The sequence below is a fragment of the Drosophila teissieri genome, chromosome X, assembly GCF_016746235.2.
Source record: "Drosophila teissieri strain GT53w chromosome X, Prin_Dtei_1.1, whole genome shotgun sequence".
NCBI classification, from domain to species: domain Eukaryota; kingdom Metazoa; phylum Arthropoda; class Insecta; order Diptera; family Drosophilidae; genus Drosophila; species Drosophila teissieri.
In genome coordinates, this window is record NC_053034.1 from 15295006 (window position 1) to 15313250 (window position 18245).

At 43.4% G+C, this 18245-nt stretch overlaps 2 protein-coding genes across 3 annotated transcripts; one reads left to right on the forward strand and one right to left on the reverse strand.

Moving 5' to 3' along the window:
• Window positions 1-4098: 4098 nt before the first annotated feature.
• Window positions 4099-8873, forward strand: LOC122624127 (SET domain-containing protein SmydA-8). Its single transcript, XM_043803570.1, has 5 exons — window positions 4099-4461; window positions 6617-7656; window positions 7798-7920; window positions 8247-8440; window positions 8505-8873. The coding sequence occupies exons 1-5, from the start codon at window positions 4444-4446 to the stop codon at window positions 8720-8722; spliced, it is 1593 nt and encodes a 530-aa protein (XP_043659505.1). The 5' UTR covers window positions 4099-4443; the 3' UTR covers window positions 8723-8873.
• A 3342-nt stretch (window positions 8874-12215) lies between these two features.
• On the reverse strand, window positions 12216-14887 carry LOC122624402 (uncharacterized protein CG1552). 2 transcript variants are annotated; one of them, XM_043803923.1, is made up of 3 exons: window positions 14727-14887; window positions 13006-13159; window positions 12216-12837 (listed from the first exon to the last, which is right to left on the reverse strand). In XM_043803923.1, exons 1-3 carry the CDS (start codon window positions 14872-14874, stop codon window positions 12585-12587), a joined length of 555 nt encoding a protein of 184 aa, XP_043659858.1. In that variant the 5' UTR covers window positions 14875-14887; the 3' UTR covers window positions 12216-12584. The 2 variants fall into 2 exon arrangements, with proteins under 2 accessions (XP_043659858.1, XP_043659859.1); XM_043803924.1 differs by having other exon boundaries at window positions 12217-12837; window positions 13045-13159.
• Between the last annotated feature and the right edge of the window lie 3358 nt (window positions 14888-18245).

An 18245-nucleotide genomic window follows, 5' to 3' on the forward strand; every position in this document is an offset into this window, starting at 1 on the left:
CGGTCGACGACTGTGCCTTCTTCTCGTCGCGTGGTGAATTATAAAGCCTCTAAGGCAGCGACGTCGCTGCTTCGGCTTTGTTCGGCATTATCCTTCGGCCCCGCTCGGCATTATCCTTGCAGTTGCGCCGCTGCTGACGCCGCCGTCGCCGTCGCCGCTGCCGCTGCGCCGTTTGTTGCGAGCGGTACTTGTTAGGCTAGCCGCCCCTCGCACCTCCTTTCTAGTTGCAAGGACCTCCATGCTCGGTGGTGAGTTCCTTGCGGAGCTGCAGGCCATCGCCATATGGCCGTAATATCAGGCGACAACCTGACGCGATAACCCACAACAAATGGTGATGACGACAGCGATAATGCGCCCGAATAAAACCAGCTACAATGGGGCAGTCCAAAGGAGCACGCCGTTTATGCAACAACATTTTAAATGCGGATGTCCTGGCCTAGGCCGCATTCCTTTGAGAAGTGAAGGTAGAGCCCTTACATATATACGAGTATAACTATAAACAGGATACTCGTGAACTTGAAGTAATGGTGCAATGAATATCAGCACAAAAGTTAGTTAGCAATGATAAAACAGTCATTTTTTTTAACTACTTATGCGAACTTTTAAAAGCAAAGTTATAATTAGCAAACCCTTTCAAAAATCATACTTTATTATTTGTTTTATTTAGGGTTTCATCTCGATTCTAGCGTTCCTATTATGCCGCAATCAGGGTATGAGGTATACATTTCCCTGAAATGTATGCCATTTCCAAATGGCATCATTCTGTCATTAGAGGAAATGATTAGAGTCCTTGAGATCGCAATCATCTATTCAGTGGCGAGTCAGCGTTGCCATTGCAACGCAATGTGTCAGATAAACCCAAACAGAGAGCTGGCGAGCCATGTGAAATTTGGAAACCGAAGACAAATGCGAATGCGAATGCGAATGGGATTGCATTTACCTGCGTCAATTACAGCCAACTTAATGTTAGACTTGGCACCATGGCCCTTCCGTCCGAGAGTGTGTGCAATTGGGTAGTGCAGTTAACTGGGCCCGACCAGACAGCCCAGGACTCAGCCCAGGACTCGGGTCGACATACTTGCATAGATTTGGGGCAGCTGAATTGGTGGGTGGGCAGCAGCAGAAGGCGGGACGAGGGGCCAAGGGGCGGGAATGGAGTGACGTTTATGCTGACACTGAAAGTCATCAGCAACAATACACAGTTTCAGTCGTCGTTGTGCACAGTGAGAAATGGAGGAAACTCTGGCCAACTATGTACAATTAACAGAAAAGCAAGTTAGCAAGTAATTATAAAAGTAATATTTTAAATATGTTATATTAAATATGTAATATAATACATACCTTCTGCAACTAAAGTACAAAGTAAAGTATTCAAGATTTGCATTTAATAGCAATCTTAGTGGCCCAAGTTTCGCTCTCAGCATAGGCAAACTTGTGCCACTGCCCCAGGACATCCCAGCCAGGATAACCCAGCCCAACCCAACCCATTCCATCCACATGCACGTGGGCCTGCGATTCGGCCGCTTTTGTCGAAGGGCTCACTTTGTTTTTGGGTGTCGCGCACTTAACACGCCTCCAGGGGGCGAGGCAAGTGTTTCCTGGGCGGGGGCGCAGGGGCGTGGCAGGGGAAGGATGCCGAACCGAGTCCTCCTATATGTGGATGCGTTGCATGCGTCTCGTTTCCGCTCCAGATCATAAACAAAGCGGACGCGTGCGAGGTTATGTACATAAATACATGCAAATTTAATGTCATTCCGTACGGCATAGGCACCAATACACGTGCATGCACAGGGAAGATGGCGCCCACACACATACTTACACTCACACTCACACAAACTATCATGATGCACGATGCACCTGCGGCCCTTTAGTATTGCATACTTTTCGGCTGCCCATTTTCCAGCTCAGAAGCATCGAAGGGTATTCTCGCAAATAGTTGAGGGTGTAATACGAGAATAAACATTCTTTAATTTATGCAAATCTCACAGTGAATTGGTCATCAATTCGAAATAAATTACGCAAAATGTTTGCCGAAATTTCGCTATACAAACTCATAATGCATAATGGGTTTCGCTTTGCAATCAGTTTTGTTTGATTCATTGTGGCTCTTAGCGGAAAGTTAATAATGCTGAATATAAAAACTTTTGGGTAAACACCAATTTGACAGGCATTATTACGAAATATAATTACCATTTAGTTTGCTTACATTTTTTCATAAAGCTGCCATTTTTTGCACTTCCCATAAGTTTACTTACTATAATTGGAAAACTGTATTAATACAGACATTTCGCATATGGTTTTATCTAGTTCAGATATAATCAAAACAAAAACCTTTTCAAATAGTATATTTATATATATACATATTTATATAACTTTTTTATGTTTGCATCACCGTCTATAGTAATGCCACATTTTTTTGTATCGTCTATAGTAATGTCACATTCATTTGCGTCGACTATAGTAATACCACATTCATTTGCATCGACTATAGGGTATGCCTAGTGCCAAGCGACAAACCCATTCGAGTCCAGATCATTTGCGATGCTGTTCTCGATTTTTTCCATTCCGCCCGCAGGCGAATGCAATAAAAACAATTAAAATCCGCAGCAGCAACAAGAGGCATCATCAACTGCAACTAAAAAGCTGCCCGGCGGCAGCGTTTCAAAACTAATTGAAATGCCCTCGCACATAAAGATAACCAACAAAGGCGGAGGGGGAGGTGCGGGCTATATGGATATACAGCATAACGATGACGACTCTATGCACACTTTTGAAAAATGGAGAAATCGCCAGCTATTGGGCAGTATCAACAGGAAACAGGCCGGGACTTTGTTAAGTCGGCTTAAGTTGCTACTGACAGCCAGAATTTGTTGGCGAGTTGGTCCAAAAGCAATTTTATTTATCATTGCGCTCCGCACCAAAACACTTTATGGCCAAAGAGAATCGAAACTCAGCCCCGCAGATACGAGTACAACACAGATTTCTATCCCAGCTGGTTGGTGGATCTTTTTGGGCGTTTTTCAGTGATTTTTGGGTTGGGAAAGGCCTTCAAATTGGTGGAGGGGATGGCACTTGGCCTGCACAGCTGCAAATATACCATGTACTTGGGCCACTGCTGACAGATTTCGGGCCAAAATAAATGATTAAATAGCCAGACATGTGCGCAAGCTCCAACCACTGCATAAATACGGCTTGTTCAGGTGTGTTAACCCAGGGTTTTCGATCACAATAAGCCAAAGGTCACAGCCATGTGTTCGCTTTCATCCAGCTGGCATTTAAAGCTAATTGCGAGTAACGACCTTAGTACTCAAAAGCATACGTGGCATTTTCAGTAATTATGTTGGCTGCACTTTGACATGGAAGCATTTGATTAGTTGCACACATTCCATACGAATAATTGGGCTAACTAGAAAATATATGCAACTATCTGAGTTTGCTATCTTTTTGCATATACAAATGCAGCTGCACTAAAAAATGAGCTATATTTAAATCAAATTCTGAATAATTTAGACATCTAGCGCTTATAAGAATCAGTTGTACATATTTTTCAGAAATTAGAATGAATCAAAATATGCGTATGCATACTATCTCAATCTTTCGTGCAATGCAATATGCAATATGCAATATTCTGCCGATTTAATAGTGCTGTTTAATGTGTGCAAATCAAATTGATTTATTTCTGGGCTGCCCGAGGACTCGAACGAATTCGAAATATATCCGAAATAAAGTCAGACAGATCGCCCGATGCGGATATATGTGAATATATATATATACTTGTATGTATATGAGCTGTTTAACTCATCTTGACAGTGGCATTGAAGTGCCGCGAACTTTTAATCAGATGGCGGTGCTCTCAGTGGACTTGTGGCCAAAATGTTTTCAATATCATAAATTTTTAAAAATATATACCAACTGTCAGTGTGTGACAGCGTGCGTGTGTGTGTGTGTGGATGTGCGTGTGTGTGTGTGTGAGTGGGGTGGCCGGGTCTGTTAATTTTGAATTTGAATGCGAGCCAACAAGTTGGGCGTAGCGCCGTCTCCCGATTTTCGACGTCCGACGTTCGACGACAACTCGACAGTTGCAATTTGTGCCTCGCGGTTCGAACAACGCGTGGCCAGAGTTTTTATTTATATACACATAAATATACATATAGGAGTATTTGTTTTTATCTTCGATTTTTGGATTCCTTTTCGCATTTTGGTTGTTTGTTTGTTCCTGTTTGGTTGTTCGATGCACTCGGCTGCCGTGCACAATCTGCTGACACATTTATCCGGCGCGATTTACAGGCACAAATTAATTGACGAGTTGTTAAACATATCTATTAAATGCGAGCGGCCTTTTAAATAACTCGTGTGCACCGCGTTAAAATTATCAATTAAAATCAATTAACAAGCTGCGCGGCGGTAATAAAATAAAATCAAATTTAAATACAAATAAAAGCGATGCCCGCAAGAAAAAAAGTAAACACCGCAGGTAGCGCTGGGGGCGTGGCACTTGGTGGGCGAATGCATAATTAAAAATTAATTTACCACAGAGACAACTGCAAATAGTCACAGTGAAATGAAAAGCACATTACACACAAAGAAACCGATGTAGACTACTTAGTATGTTTCTGACTATCTATGGGCATTTGTAGAAATGTATATTCTTTTTGATCTGCTCTTTTTGATATGTTATATACTGAATCCCCTTCGAAAGACTTGAAGTTCTAGAATTTGTTTTCCCTGTACTGATGATATATGTATATGTAGCTATATGTGTGGAGTGGCATTTATTGACCTGGCAAATGAGTTGCGATCCCAAGCTCTTCTCATTCGAGTGGTGCACCATGTATAATCGGAGAAACCAAGTTGTATAAAAATTCCGAAAAGGCCACAACCACCCGACAAAACAAGAGAAATCTATTTTGGATATTCTGTATTCGCTGTTTCCCCGACATTTTTCCTTCAGTTTTTTCCTGTTTTTTCTTTTTTTTTTGCGGTGATGAAAAGGAAATCGGAGAGTGAACCACTGTGCCGGGTGGTTCAGTGGTTTTGGCGGTTTGCTGGCTTGGTGGTGGGGTGGTGTGGTGCCGAGGAGGTGAGGTGGTGGTGCGATTGGGGTGGTGCGATGCCACATTGTTATGTTTTGTTTTATTTATAACGAAACGCAATGTGTGCTCGGCGATTTTCAAAAGAGTCGCCGCCTATAAATAAGTCGGATATGAATGAATCCGATATGCAGGCGTTGAGAGAAGCCAGAAGTATGGAAATTGATTTTCCACACACACACACACACACACACACAATCTCAGTTCCCAGACAAGCTGGTCATGAATCATTATCCGATCCGTTAGGAGCTCACAATTTGAACGAAGATATATCATTGGATTTCCCATCCATTATGGCCAAAGAAATATGCAACCCAAAATAACCGAAGGCATGCCATTAAATCAAACTTTGGTGCAGTAATCAGATTCAATTGCACATTTTAAATGTTTAACAAGAAGGGAAACTAACTTTGTCAAGTTGACTTCAATATACCCTCGAACTTTTCAAAGTATATACTTATATACAAGATAACTTGAACATTATATATTGGTTGTTTGCATAAACTTTTAAAAAAAGAGCAAACAGTTAAACGATAATTGTAGGTAGTAAATAATATTGAAATACCCGCGGAAAGCGCATAAAAATGGAGTTAATCAATTTATAGTGGATTAACCAGTGCTTTTAATTGTCCGATAAATTTGTACAGATTTATTTGTGTAAGTCCTGAGTCCATTAACAGCATGATTAAAAGATAGCCAGTTTGTTTGTTTTACCAAATACTTGAAACAAACCAGAGCCCCACGAAATTATATTCCATTTCAATTTCCCTATAATGAAATTCATGAAATTATTAAGTCTTCAAAAAAGGCAGCGTATAATTAAATGACTAGAAGTGCTTATTGCAATCTGTTGTGTACCAGAAATATCAATAAAGAAAGACATGGCGCAGAATTGGCAACAATCCAGTGTTCATTATGTGGAATAAGCTAATTTACATATGTATCGAATGCAATTGTCGTGCTAAAAGTAGAATTTGGCAGCGTTTCACAATAAACACAAAGATCCCCAGCGAAATGTAGTGGGGCTAGATTAGTAGAGCATTCCAAAAAAGATGTCTGTCACATGTAAGCAAGAAACTGAGCTATTATGCCTGAAAACTATCACAATATAGAGTTACTTAATATATATCATTGGTTCCTGGTTCAAGCAGATGGCTACTGAGCCTGCCAAGACACGAAAAAGTTCGAACATGTCGCCTCGCTGCAAGTCCGTGGGGCCAAATCGATGGGGACACCTCCATCGGTGGGTGGGTGTTGGCGTGCCAAACGGGCACCTGTTGCGGCCAACTGAGTGGCATTTAATTGCCAGCTGTTGACAACGGCCGAAACTGGGCGGGTGCGCTTGTGGGCGTGGGAAGGTGGAACTTTGGGGCAGCGGAACAGTTGGACAGTTGGACAAGTGGACAGCGGACCATTTTGGGGGGTGATTAATGAGCGAGAGCGAGGGGACAGCAATTAGAATACAATTAGCAACGGAAGCCGCCACTAATGAGTGCTCTCATCTCTTGTGCTTGTGCTTCCCGCAGAATCACCACAAAAACAGCAACAGAGCCAGACACCCGCGGGGTGGCCAGCAGTCGAGGGACAAGCAGGTGCAGCAGGACAACAGTCCCTCGCCCTCGACGGAGGAGGGGAAGGAGCAGCCATATCGCATAGAACACTCCGATGTGTATGGCCGTTACCTGGTGGCCAGTCGCCAGCTGGAGGCGGGCGAGACGCTGATCCGCGAGGAGCCGCTGGCCATTGGGCCATGTGTGAGCGGTGATCCCGTGTGCCTGGGCTGCTATCAGCCGGTGTCCCTCAAGCCGGATCAATACCGTTGCCCCAACTGCGCCTGGCCACTCTGCGGCAGCGCGTGCGCGGGCCTCAAACACCGGCATGGTCACACTGAAACGGAGTGCCAACTGTTTGGGGAACGACGGGCGGTCGCCGGCGAACTGCTGACGGAACGCGCCGGTCCGGCGGAAGTGCGTGACCTCTACGAACTGGTAATGATCGTGCGCATCCTCCTCCTGCGCCAGCACGATCCGGAGCAGTTCGCTCTGATCGCCCGCATGGAGTCGCACACGGCGGAGCGGCGCCAGAACGCGGTGCTGTGGCGCCACTACGAGGAGAAGGTGGTGCAGCGGCTGCGCGTCACGTGGCAGCTGGAGGACCTCGAGGCGGAGCAGGTGCACGATGTGTGCGGCATACTGGACGTGAACTGTTTCGAGATCGGGCAGAATGGCGCCAAGGCGCGGACGCTATATCCGAGCGCCTTCCTGCTCGCGCACGACTGCACACCGAACACGGCGCACACGGACGACCCGAGGTCCTTCGAGATCCTGCTGCGCACCTCGCGGCGCGTGCGCGAGCGGGAAGCGCTGACGCTCAGCTATGCGTACACGCTGCAGGGCACCCTCAAGCGGCGCGCCTTCATGCACGAGGGCAAGCTCTTCTGGTGCTGCTGCCGGCGCTGCTCCGATCCCCGCGAGCTGGGCACCGACTGCAGCGCCCTCGTGTGCGCCACCTGTCGGACGGGAGCGGTGCGGGCGGTGGACCCCCTGCAGCAGACCGGCGACTGGGCGTGAGTAGTCGAGCAGGTGGTGCGCAGTGATGGGCGGGCCATCGTAATATTGGAATTATTCTTTGGAAAACTACACCCAGCCATCACTGAGTTATATGCTTGGGCTGCACACTAAATCAATATTTGTATTATTCAAATTAGCTGCGACCGCTGCTCCCACAAAATGGGAGCCACGGAAGTGGAGCGCCAGTTGGACCGCATCAACAACGACCTGGAGGACATCGATGTCCACGATATTCCAGGACTGGAGAACTTTCTCCTTAGGTACGCACCCAAGCCATTGCATACTGCTAATATATATTATGAAAATATCTTCACATACATATCTAAATGCTTTAACTAATTTGAAGAATCATTTTAGCCCTATTCGGCCGAACGATCAGTAACAAAATGGAAACAAAAAATGGCTACCTAATGCGAGTGCGACCGTTTTCACATTTTGCATATTTCTGAATAATTCCGAACTATTCTTCCATTTCATTATTTTATTTATTCATTGGTTTTCCCATGAACAAGACCTACAGCAGAAGATTAATCTAACTTACCACTTTCCTCTGTTTCGTGACCTCCAATCGATCATTATCCTGCAGATACCGGGATGTCCTGCGACCGAATCACTACCTCCTGCTCTCGGCGAAATATTCCTTGTGCCAGATTTACGGTCGGACCGAAGGATACCTGCTGCCACAGATGTCCCCCGAGGACATTGCCCGCAAGGAGAGCTATTGCCGCGAGTTCCTGGAAATCATAGATGTACTCGATCCGGGTCTAACGCGTTTGCGAGGTGAATGTGCCCCTTTAAGGATCAAGGAATATGAATATCAAGGAATGAATATTATGATTTGCAGGACTCATCATGTACGAGCTTCATGCACCTGTGATGGTGCTGGCCCAGTCGGCTTTCCAAAGCGGACAGATCTCACGCCAGGAGTTCCAGCGGCGACTGAAGGAGGTCGTCAAGCTGCTCCAAGTCAGCAAGGATATCCTGCTCTTGGAACCCGAAGGATCCACGGAAAATGCCATGGGACTGGCCGCTGCCGATGCCCTAAGCAAAATGGGCTGCTAGTCAAAAACTACACTTTCTAGACTATTTGTAAATTAACTGAGTTTATTTAACCGAAAATGTACGAGGGTCGTTTGATAAGTCCGTGACTTTTTGTATTTGCCGCGCACCTGCTCTAAATACAACACTGCTCCTGTCAGCAGTTATCTATTAACAGCTGACTGTAAAATTTTGAGAAAGCTGCGTTTTTTGGTTTGCGTTTTATAGGCATTGAAAGCAGACGATCTCGTGAATTTTTTTTGTCCATCAGGACAATGCACGGGTGCACACGTGTGTAGTCAGCATGGCAAAATTTCATAAATTGGGCTACGAACTGCTACCCCATCCAGCATATTTTCCAGATTTAGCCCCCTGTGACTATTTTTTGTTTCCAAACATGAAGAAATGGCTCGGCGGTAAGAGATTCGGGTCAAATGAAGAGGTCATCACAGAAACAAACGACTATTTTGAGGGCCTTGAAAAACCTATTATTTGGAAGGAATAAAAAAATTGGAAAAACGCTGGACTAAATGTATAGAGCTAAAAGGAGATTATGTTGAGAAATAAAACGCTTCTTTGACGAAAAAAATATATTTTATTCAAAAAGTCACGGACTTATCAAACGACCCTCGTATCTCAAAATTAAAATACCAGATAGTCCGACATGGTTTATTAGAAAATATAAGAGGTTTAACGTGGAATAGCTTTGAAAGCGGAATGGAACGGAATGGAATAGCCCAATAAATATAGTTCAATAACTGCATTTTGATATAACCATTAAAGATTTCATCGCATTTCCTTCCCCACCCAATGAAGTTGAACCGTTCATGGCAAAACTGTCTCGTCATTATTGATTCCAGGCATCAGCTTCAACTTCATGCAAAAGTTATTCACTGCCCTTCCCCACTCAATCTTTCGCCATCTTTTCCATCCGCCTTGGCCATTTTTTGCTGAAGAATGTCAATAGGGGAAAACTCAAAGTGCTCCGACAACTCAACAGTTTTGAGTTCAGGCCAGAAAACTCCGCGCCGCCTAATTGTACGCTCCAGAGTAATAAAAAATAATAAAAAAAGGAACGACGAACGAAACGAGACAAAGAAAACTGGAATCCTGGGCTGAGAAAATCTGCAATGAGTTGTCATTGAATGGATGCGAATCCCCTTCCTCTATTTCACTGTTAATTAATGGACATTTTGGCATTTCACACGATTCGTCGCAGCTCACCAACAAAACGAGTCAGGAATTTAAAGTGTAACTTGCAACTGGAAGACAGAAAGTGTGCATAAAATCCTTTGTCTTGAAGGAAAACGCTGAACTGGGATGGCTGCTGTCAGGAGCAACAAGACTATTATGAATGCATTGAATTTTTATAATCATCCGCAATGTGGCCACATGCAGGTAAAGCAGATACGCCCAACTGCACTATTCTGCACTATTCTGCAGGTATGACGACAAAAGGGGCTGTGACACGCCCCACAAATCACCAGGCTCATACATGTGTGTACAGAAGTATATGTGAGCAGCCAAGCATGCATGTGTATGACATCAGCAAGGACATAAATGAAACAAAAACATCAAAGAGGCCAACGTGGCATGAACATGCGATACCCTTTGAAATCGAAATGATTAGTTGGGAATTACTGGGATATATCTTACTTAAGATCCAATTATATATTTTGAGAAAAAGATATGTAAAGGCATTAAAATAAAGTTATGATATTCAAGCATTGTTTTTACAGTGGAGTTGATAAGTGTACCATTAGTCGGGTCATTTCTTCCCGATTCTCCAAGGACTCGGCGAATGCATATGCCCTGTTGCAGTGCAAGGATCTAGGCAAAAAGCGGCTAGAACTAAAAGCGTACGATAAATATAAATTGCATTGTGCAATAATCTTCAAAGTGCAACAAAGTAAGAAAAACAACAACATCATCTGCAGTTGCAACAACAATGGCGGCAAGAAGGACGACAAGGCGCCACACACAAACAAACGCACACACAGACACACTCACACACACAAAGGCACACACGCGTATGGGGCACAATGAGATGTTGGCGCATAAAGCCACATAAAAAATAAGACGATGGCCGGGAAAGGAGGTACCAGCAAGTATATATATCTATACATATATCCCGGGCTATAGTCACACAAAGTAAACGAGGCGGTGGGTGGCCAACGTGGTCCAGGGGGATTATCAGGACCCAGGACCCTGGATGCTGCATGCTGGATTCTAGATGCCAGATTTGGGTCTGGGTCTGGGTCTGGGTCTGGACTGGATCTAGGATAATGTTTTGCCACAAAGCCAAGGACATTGACGTGGCATCCAGCAGGAGCGAGCAAAAGGATCCAGTCAAATGGCTGGCAATTGTTTGCAAGGCTCCCTATTCACTTTCCATTCATGTTATTCGCTTACCTGTTTTTCTATTTCTATTCAAACAAAAGGCCTGCTCGATAGGCAGGAGCAATCAGTTTATCGGTGAATCATCGCCGAAAAGGGAAACAAATGGGATGTTATAGATAGATGTAAAATATATCTAATAAATATATATATTACATTTAGATTGTCGCCACAGCTATAAGCTCTTGGCTCCTCGATTCTTATTGGAATTTGTAAAAATTAGCACAGTAAATGAATATTATAATTCTCTTTGCACAAGCTCCACTAAGTTTGGACCCCCATTAGTGAACGCCTCTGCCTGGGACCGCAACATTATGGCAGCTAACCGTGAGCCGATGATGCCGAGTATCCTTTGTATTTACTGCTGCGCCACAGCAAGGATACAGCCGGGATGGCAGCGACTGCCGGGACAAGGACAAGCCGCAGAACAAGTGCACGAACAGGAAGGGAAGCGATGGCTACGATGGCTAGGAAGGAAGGGAAGGAGCGGCAGGAGCTGCAGGAGAAGAAGGAACTTTCAGCTCGACACTGGCTATCAAAAGTGTTGCTTATTAAAATAAAATTTATTGCTTGTTTGCAGATAAAAATGAAGACAAAGGCACCAGCACGAAGCTCCGGAGCTCCGTGGCTCTGCAGCTGCAGCTGCATCTGCTCCATAAAAGTGTTAAAACGATAAGCGGAAACAGGAAGCACGGCTGCAGGATATATCGCCACACCACCCACACCACCCACACCACCCACACCACCGCTCACTTTGCCCAAAACAAAAATCGCAGTTTGGGCAGAGCACAGCTCTTGAGACTCCGAAAAAGCCCTAATGAAGGAAACCCGGGAAAAAAGGGCTGCAGCTACTTGGTCACGGCCCGAAAACGGCAATAGAAAAAAGTCCATCAACTTGGACTTTCGAGAGCCTGTCTAGACGAATAGCCAAAGAGTGACAGTTTCAATTGGATATTGGGGAGATTGGGGAGATTCCACCGGGAAAAAGTGCGGAATGGGAACCTTCAACTACGGAACACAATATTTCCTAATTGATTAATTCCACAAAAACTATAGGCATTATTCACAATATAACTTCAATTCATAATGATGACAGCTTTAGTAGTTACCTAGAATATTTCAAATAACAAAATAAAAATCAGCGAATATGTTTTTATAAACTTCTGCTCATTGACTTAACATTAAAACAATTTCATTCTGATTTGCTGTGCTCAGTTTGGTAAATACCAGCTTATATATATTACATTCTAGGTTATAGCCTACATATTGAGATTAATCCAAGTAACTGAATTTTGGATCCATTTCCGCTCAGTGTTGAGGTGACTTCGCAACTTCCCTTTTGTGCAGCATTACAAGTTGACCGGCTCACAAATCGCAGAATAATTTGATTTGCTGGATGGAGGTCCTCGTCGTCCACAGCGTCGTCCTAGTTGGCCATCCTGCCGAGCAACCCCAAACCATCCTGCTCCTGGTCAACCAGCCAGTCATCCTAGTAATTGTTGTAGACAAACTCGGTGAGCAGCGAGTTGTTGGGACCGTCGCCACCAGCGGATCCACTGCCAGCGGATCCCGCGGAGCCGTCCTGTTTGTTGCGCAGCAGGCGGTGCCGGAAGTGCATGGTGCGCAGGCGCTGCATCCGACGCTTCAGGTTGCAGTAAACCGGACAGCAGTCGGGGAAGGGCTTGTACATCAGCTCCTCCTCATCGCCCTGCTCGCATTGCTCCGGCAGGATGTCCAGGCAGCTGGCAGAGAAAGAGAGACAGGGCATTAGTTCTGGTTCCCTCTACCGGGTGTTTGCTATGGATATTTTCGGGAAGGAGTGGATTTCTAGAGCATGCCGGGTTGGGATTCTCGGGGAAAGGGTGGGCTGTGCACATGCTTAGCTATATAGAATTGCATTGGTCAACTACTCATTCGGCCTAGACATTTTTTCCACTACGAAAATAGACCTGGAGCGAGGCATTATGTGATTGTTCTCGCAGAAGAGATTCGAGCAGAGGCTCAAAAGGACGAGCCGCCGGGGTAGAAACTTCGACTGCTCCCACATGCAGCGGCGAAAGGTTCCTGCATGGTGAAAATAAACTTATGTTATTATTATCCCAGAAACTTCAAAGGCTGCTAGGCACGCCAAATACTGATATTTAAATCAATTTTCGGCCAAACCCCAAATATCATCATCAAAAATTGGAGAAAATGGGAAAAAAAATACATTTTTTTTGGTAAACACAGTTCGATTTGAAATTTAATTACGAATTCAACGAGCTATGACATTCCATATTTGGACCAATATTTCGAATGTTATGATCAAAATACTGATATTTATAATCGCAAAAAAACAGAAAATCAATTTTCGGCCAAACCCCAAAAATCATCATCAAAAGTTGGAAAAAATTTAAAAAAAAAAACATATTTTTTGGTAAACACAGTTCGATTGGAAATTTAATTACGAATTCAACGAGATATGACATTCCATATTTGGACCAATATTTCGAATGTTATGATCAAAATACTGATATTTAAATCGCAAAAAAACAGAAAATCAATTTTCGGCCAAAATCCAAATATCATCATCAAAAATTGGAAAAAATTAAAAAAAAAAATTTATTTTTTTGGTAAACACAGTTTGATTGGAAATTTAATTACGAATTCAACGAGCTATGACATTCCATATTTGGACCAATATTTCGAATGTTATGATCAAAATACTGATATTTATAATCGCAAAAAAACAGAAAATCAATTTTCGGCCAAACCCCAAAAATCATCATCAAAAGTTGGAAAAAATTTAAAAAAAAAAACATATTTTTTGGTAAACACAGTTCGATTGGAAATTTAATTACGAATTCAACGAGATATGACATTCCATATTTGGACCAATATTTCGAATGTTATGATCAAAATACTGATATTTAAATCGCAAAAAAACAGAAAATCAATTTTCGGCCAAAATCCAAATATCATCATCAAAAATTGGAAAAAATTAAAAAAAAAAATTTATTTTTTTGGTAAACACAGTTTGATTGGAAATTTAATTACGAATTCAACGAGATATGACATTCCATATTTAGACCAATATTTCGAATGTTATGATCAAAATACTGATATTTAAATCGCAAAAAAACAGAAAATCAATTTTCGGCCAAAATCCAAATATCTTCATCAAAAATTGGAAAAAATTTGAAAAAAAAAAAAACTTTTTTTTGGTAAACACAGTTCGATTGGAAATTTAATTACGAATTCGACGAGATATGACATTCCATATTTGGACCAATATTTAGAATGTAATGATCAAAATACTGATATCTAAAAACAGAAAATCAATTTTCGGCCAAAATCCAAATATCATCATCAAAAATTGAAAAAAAATTTGAAAAAAAATTAATTTTTTTTGGTAAACACAGTTTGATTGGAAATTTAATTACGAATTCAACGAGATATGACTTTCCATATTTGGACCAATATTTCGAATGTTATGATCAAAATACTAATAGCATTACAATTACATTTGAAGTAATGGCATAGTTGCAACCAACTGTGGCCAACCAATAAATTCGATTACTTTATGAGGTTTGCTAGTTACAAACTTGCTGGTTGCTCAGTGTACCGAGCAGAATGTAAGAGGAAGACTTACGCAGCACACTGTTGTCATTCTCGGAGGAATCCTCCTGCGTATTGTAGTTGCGCTGCAGCTGGTAGTGCTTCATGTGGAACTGGCCGAAGCCAAGGACGCCGACGAGGGCCAGGCACAGCAGGACCCAGATCTTCTCCAGCTGGTACATCTCGGTGACTCGGCTGGCGGGTGCAAACTACGCGCTAAGCTCACACCATCCCATAATGCCGCACAAAACCAAAAGCATTACGTATACGCAACGTCTGACGCCATTCTCATTGCCCTGCGGATGTGTGAGTGTTTGTAAGCATGTGTGTGTGTGTGTGTGTATGAGTAGTTAAATTGGCGTTTGTGCCACGGCACTTGATTAAATCAAGAATAAAATTGCAATGCAAATTTTGCGTTTCGCCCTGGCCGATGTCCATGTCCATGCCCCAAGCTCTCGCCCATGATTAATGCCCCCGATCCAATCCAATCCCATCCCATCCCATTCCATCCAATCCCATCGCCTCGCATCGCATCCAAACCGTTCCTATCCAAGCAGATGCGAGGCGATGCTGTGCGACGAGAAAAACAAACCCAGATTGGACCCAAACAGCTTGTCATAATAATCGTTTGTTTTCCAGCAATCGCAATAATGTCAAGTGCAAGTTGTGTGACCCACTGCAATAGCAAAAGCCCATGGAAATGGCGATCTGTTTTGTTTTGGGGTGTGATTCTTTTGGCAAGTGATCATTAAGGCATCTATATTGCCAAAGAAACAACATATTTGCAGATTTAAATCTTGTATTATATTGCAAAAATAGCAAGCGTACGCAGCATCTGCATCTGTAGAATTAATCTTAATAAACAAGTCCATTGCCGATTTATTTCGGAGTTGACCGCACTGTGACCCATTTGAAGAGGGAGTTCACTGGGAAAGTTCGAGCTCGAGTTGGAGAAATGCGAGTGCTTGTGGTGGTGTAGCCCATCTGTTTCTTGTCCTTTGCCCTCTGACCCCGTCGTTCATTTCCGTTGCCTGTTTTCCCCCGTTTTTGCAACTGTGTTGCGGGGCGTGGTCTGTCAACTCATTAGCTGGGTCTTTATCCCCAACTTGCTTCTTGTGGCAGCATCGTCCTGCCAACAACCTTAAGTAGCTTAAAAGCTTTTTTCCTGAGCTGTCCCCTGCAAGACGCCAGACGCAAGAACTCCACAAGTGCACACAGCAAAACATCAACGTTGCATTACAAAATAATGTCTTACTTTGCGTCCGCTGCTTGTTTGTCACTCTTAGCAAAAATGATCGAAAGCATTGTGTTCGGTACAAAAAATACATAGCAAAATACCTCCCTAATTATCAATATGGCTTGCGTTCAAGAGCAATAACAAAACAAAATAACTATGTAGAGTTATATTCATAGATCTGACTGCTGGGAATCTGCTGCCTCAATTCACCTCAATTTGCTCAACTTATTTGGGCCACATGTGCCCGCGGCACATTCCGGAAATTATCGGCGGGGACTGTGACTTGGGATTAGCCGAAAGTTCTTTTTTGCAGGCAGCTGCTTTCGGCAGTTGGCTTGCGGCAGCTGGGAACCGGTAACTGGGTAACTGGTAACTGGATAACTGGATAGCAGGCACTGCATCTGCAGCTGAACTGCAGGATGCGACCACACACAAGCTGCAGCGGGATGGAAAGTAAAAGTTGCAACTCGGCCGCCTCGAATCGCTGCACGCACTAATACTCGAAAACTTTGGCTCAGATCCACAAGTTAAAATGGAAGGGGGAAAAAAAACGCAAAGTGCGAGTAAACGCGGGAGAAGTGGAAAACAACATTTTTGAAAACTTCGACTGGCAGTTGGAGAAAACTGGCAATTCCCCGGCTATAGCTGCAGCTTGGTACTTCGTATTCCAGTCCGGATTGAAGGGAGTGAAAAGGGAGGGGGAAGGGAAGGGAAGGGAAGGGAGGGCAGGGCTTTATTTATACTCGGTCGTACACTTTGAACTGTCTGAAAATGGTATAAATAATTTCATGGCTTCTTTTCTCTTGCCATTTTTGAAGCATGCACTAACGAAAATGATTACAAACTTTCCCCAAATGACATCGTAAAAAGTTAAATAAGTTTCCAGCCCTGCGACATAGAGTGCAAGTGCAAGTGCGAGTGCAAGTGCAAAAAGAAAGCAGCAAGTGGGCAAAACGACACGCTAAGTGCTAGCGAATTCCATGCGTAATTGCATTCTGAATATTTATTTGACGCACTACAGTTGCACCAACTTGCGTTTCGAATTCTTCCTGCATTATTCAAAGCTGACGCTTTTTGCGGAAGATTTCCCATTATTCTGGCCAAAAGCCACAGCTCACGTCACGTATACGCAGGGTTGTACGGCAGAATTAGCTGCGCTGCGAAGTACATACGCCAGGTGAGGCTGCCATTCAGAAATCACCAGGGAGACGCTTTAATTTAATTTATTAGGACTTCCCTCCATGCACTCTGTGTGGATACTTGCGGCGGTTTTTCGGTATGAACCAAATTTCAGGTTTGTTTGCCAAGTTATGTTCCTAATATCACGAATACGCCATGGTGAACATTGAAATTAAATTGTGCCCATTCTAATGAAGCCTCTTAAAAATGCGCCTTCATTTAATTTATTTGTTTAGATTAAATCTGAAATATTGCATATTAAACACTTGCAATTCTTGAACAAATTGCTCGAAAATACACAACTTATGGAATTTAAGGATTTAGGTTAACGTCTAAATTGAATGCTCCTAATTTAATTGAAAAAACTTTAAGCCCTCGCCTGAAATACTCTTATTAATTATACCTTTGTGAAAGTATTAAACATAACTTTAAGCGAACAGAGTGTCATAAATTCAGAAACGCCAGAACACAAAGGCCACCCTCCTCCTCCACCCTCCGCCCACCAAAGTGCCCAGCCACACCCACCGCCCACCGCCCACCAAAGCCGGTAGATCCTGCTGTGTTATATATTTAGAGCAGGCAACAATTAAGTTTGTAAAAGTTAAAAGTTTTCCAGCGACAACATTGTCTGCGACGACCTTTTGCTTGCACGTGGCTGTTATCCACTCGCTCCACCCTTCCCCCCCCCCTGCCAATCTCACCCCTTTTCCATTGCCCCTTCCATTGCCCCTCCATCCCCCTCCATCCCATTCCAGGCCCATTCCGCTTGGCCAATTCCACTAAGCCACATCGCTGCTAGGCCACCAGAAGAGTTTCCGAACCACCCGGGGAGCAGCAGTGGTTTCCACCTCCACTGCCCTCACACACTTTCGGTGCGTTGGCACGGGGGCCACCTGTACGTGTTGTTGTGGAAGGCGTAAACTGTATTTTTGTGACACTAAGCAAACAATTAACTCGAGCGGCCAGGCAAAAGTGCGCGCAACTCAATTTACACCGCGAATAATTAACTATTTTATTAGTTTAAAGAGAGAACAATATACTTATTTAATATTTTATGATTTTAAAACATTTTAAATAAAAATCTAAAATAATAAATATAACCATTTAATTTAAAACTTGAAAGCTTGAGCTGAAATA

Bases quoted from the DNA above. Each gene is read 5' to 3' on its own strand.
- LOC122624127 (XM_043803570.1), top strand. The intron at 7,921-8,246 runs GTACGCACCCAA...ATTATCCTGCAG, and splicing joins CTGGAGAACTTTCTCCTTAG to ATACCGGGATGTCCTGCGAC. The intron at 8,441-8,504 runs GTGAATGTGCCC...TATGATTTGCAG, and splicing joins GGGTCTAACGCGTTTGCGAG to GACTCATCATGTACGAGCTT.
- LOC122624402 (XM_043803923.1), bottom strand. From the start codon at position 14,874: ATGTACCAGCTGGAGAAGATCTGGGTCCTGCTGTGCCTGGCCCTCGTC. The intron at 13,160-14,726 runs GTAAGTCTTCCT...TTCACCATGCAG, and splicing joins GAATGACAACAGTGTGCTGC to GAACCTTTCGCCGCTGCATG. The intron at 12,838-13,005 runs GTAGTTGACCAA...TTTCTCTGCCAG, and splicing joins AAAATGTCTAGGCCGAATGA to CTGCCTGGACATCCTGCCGG.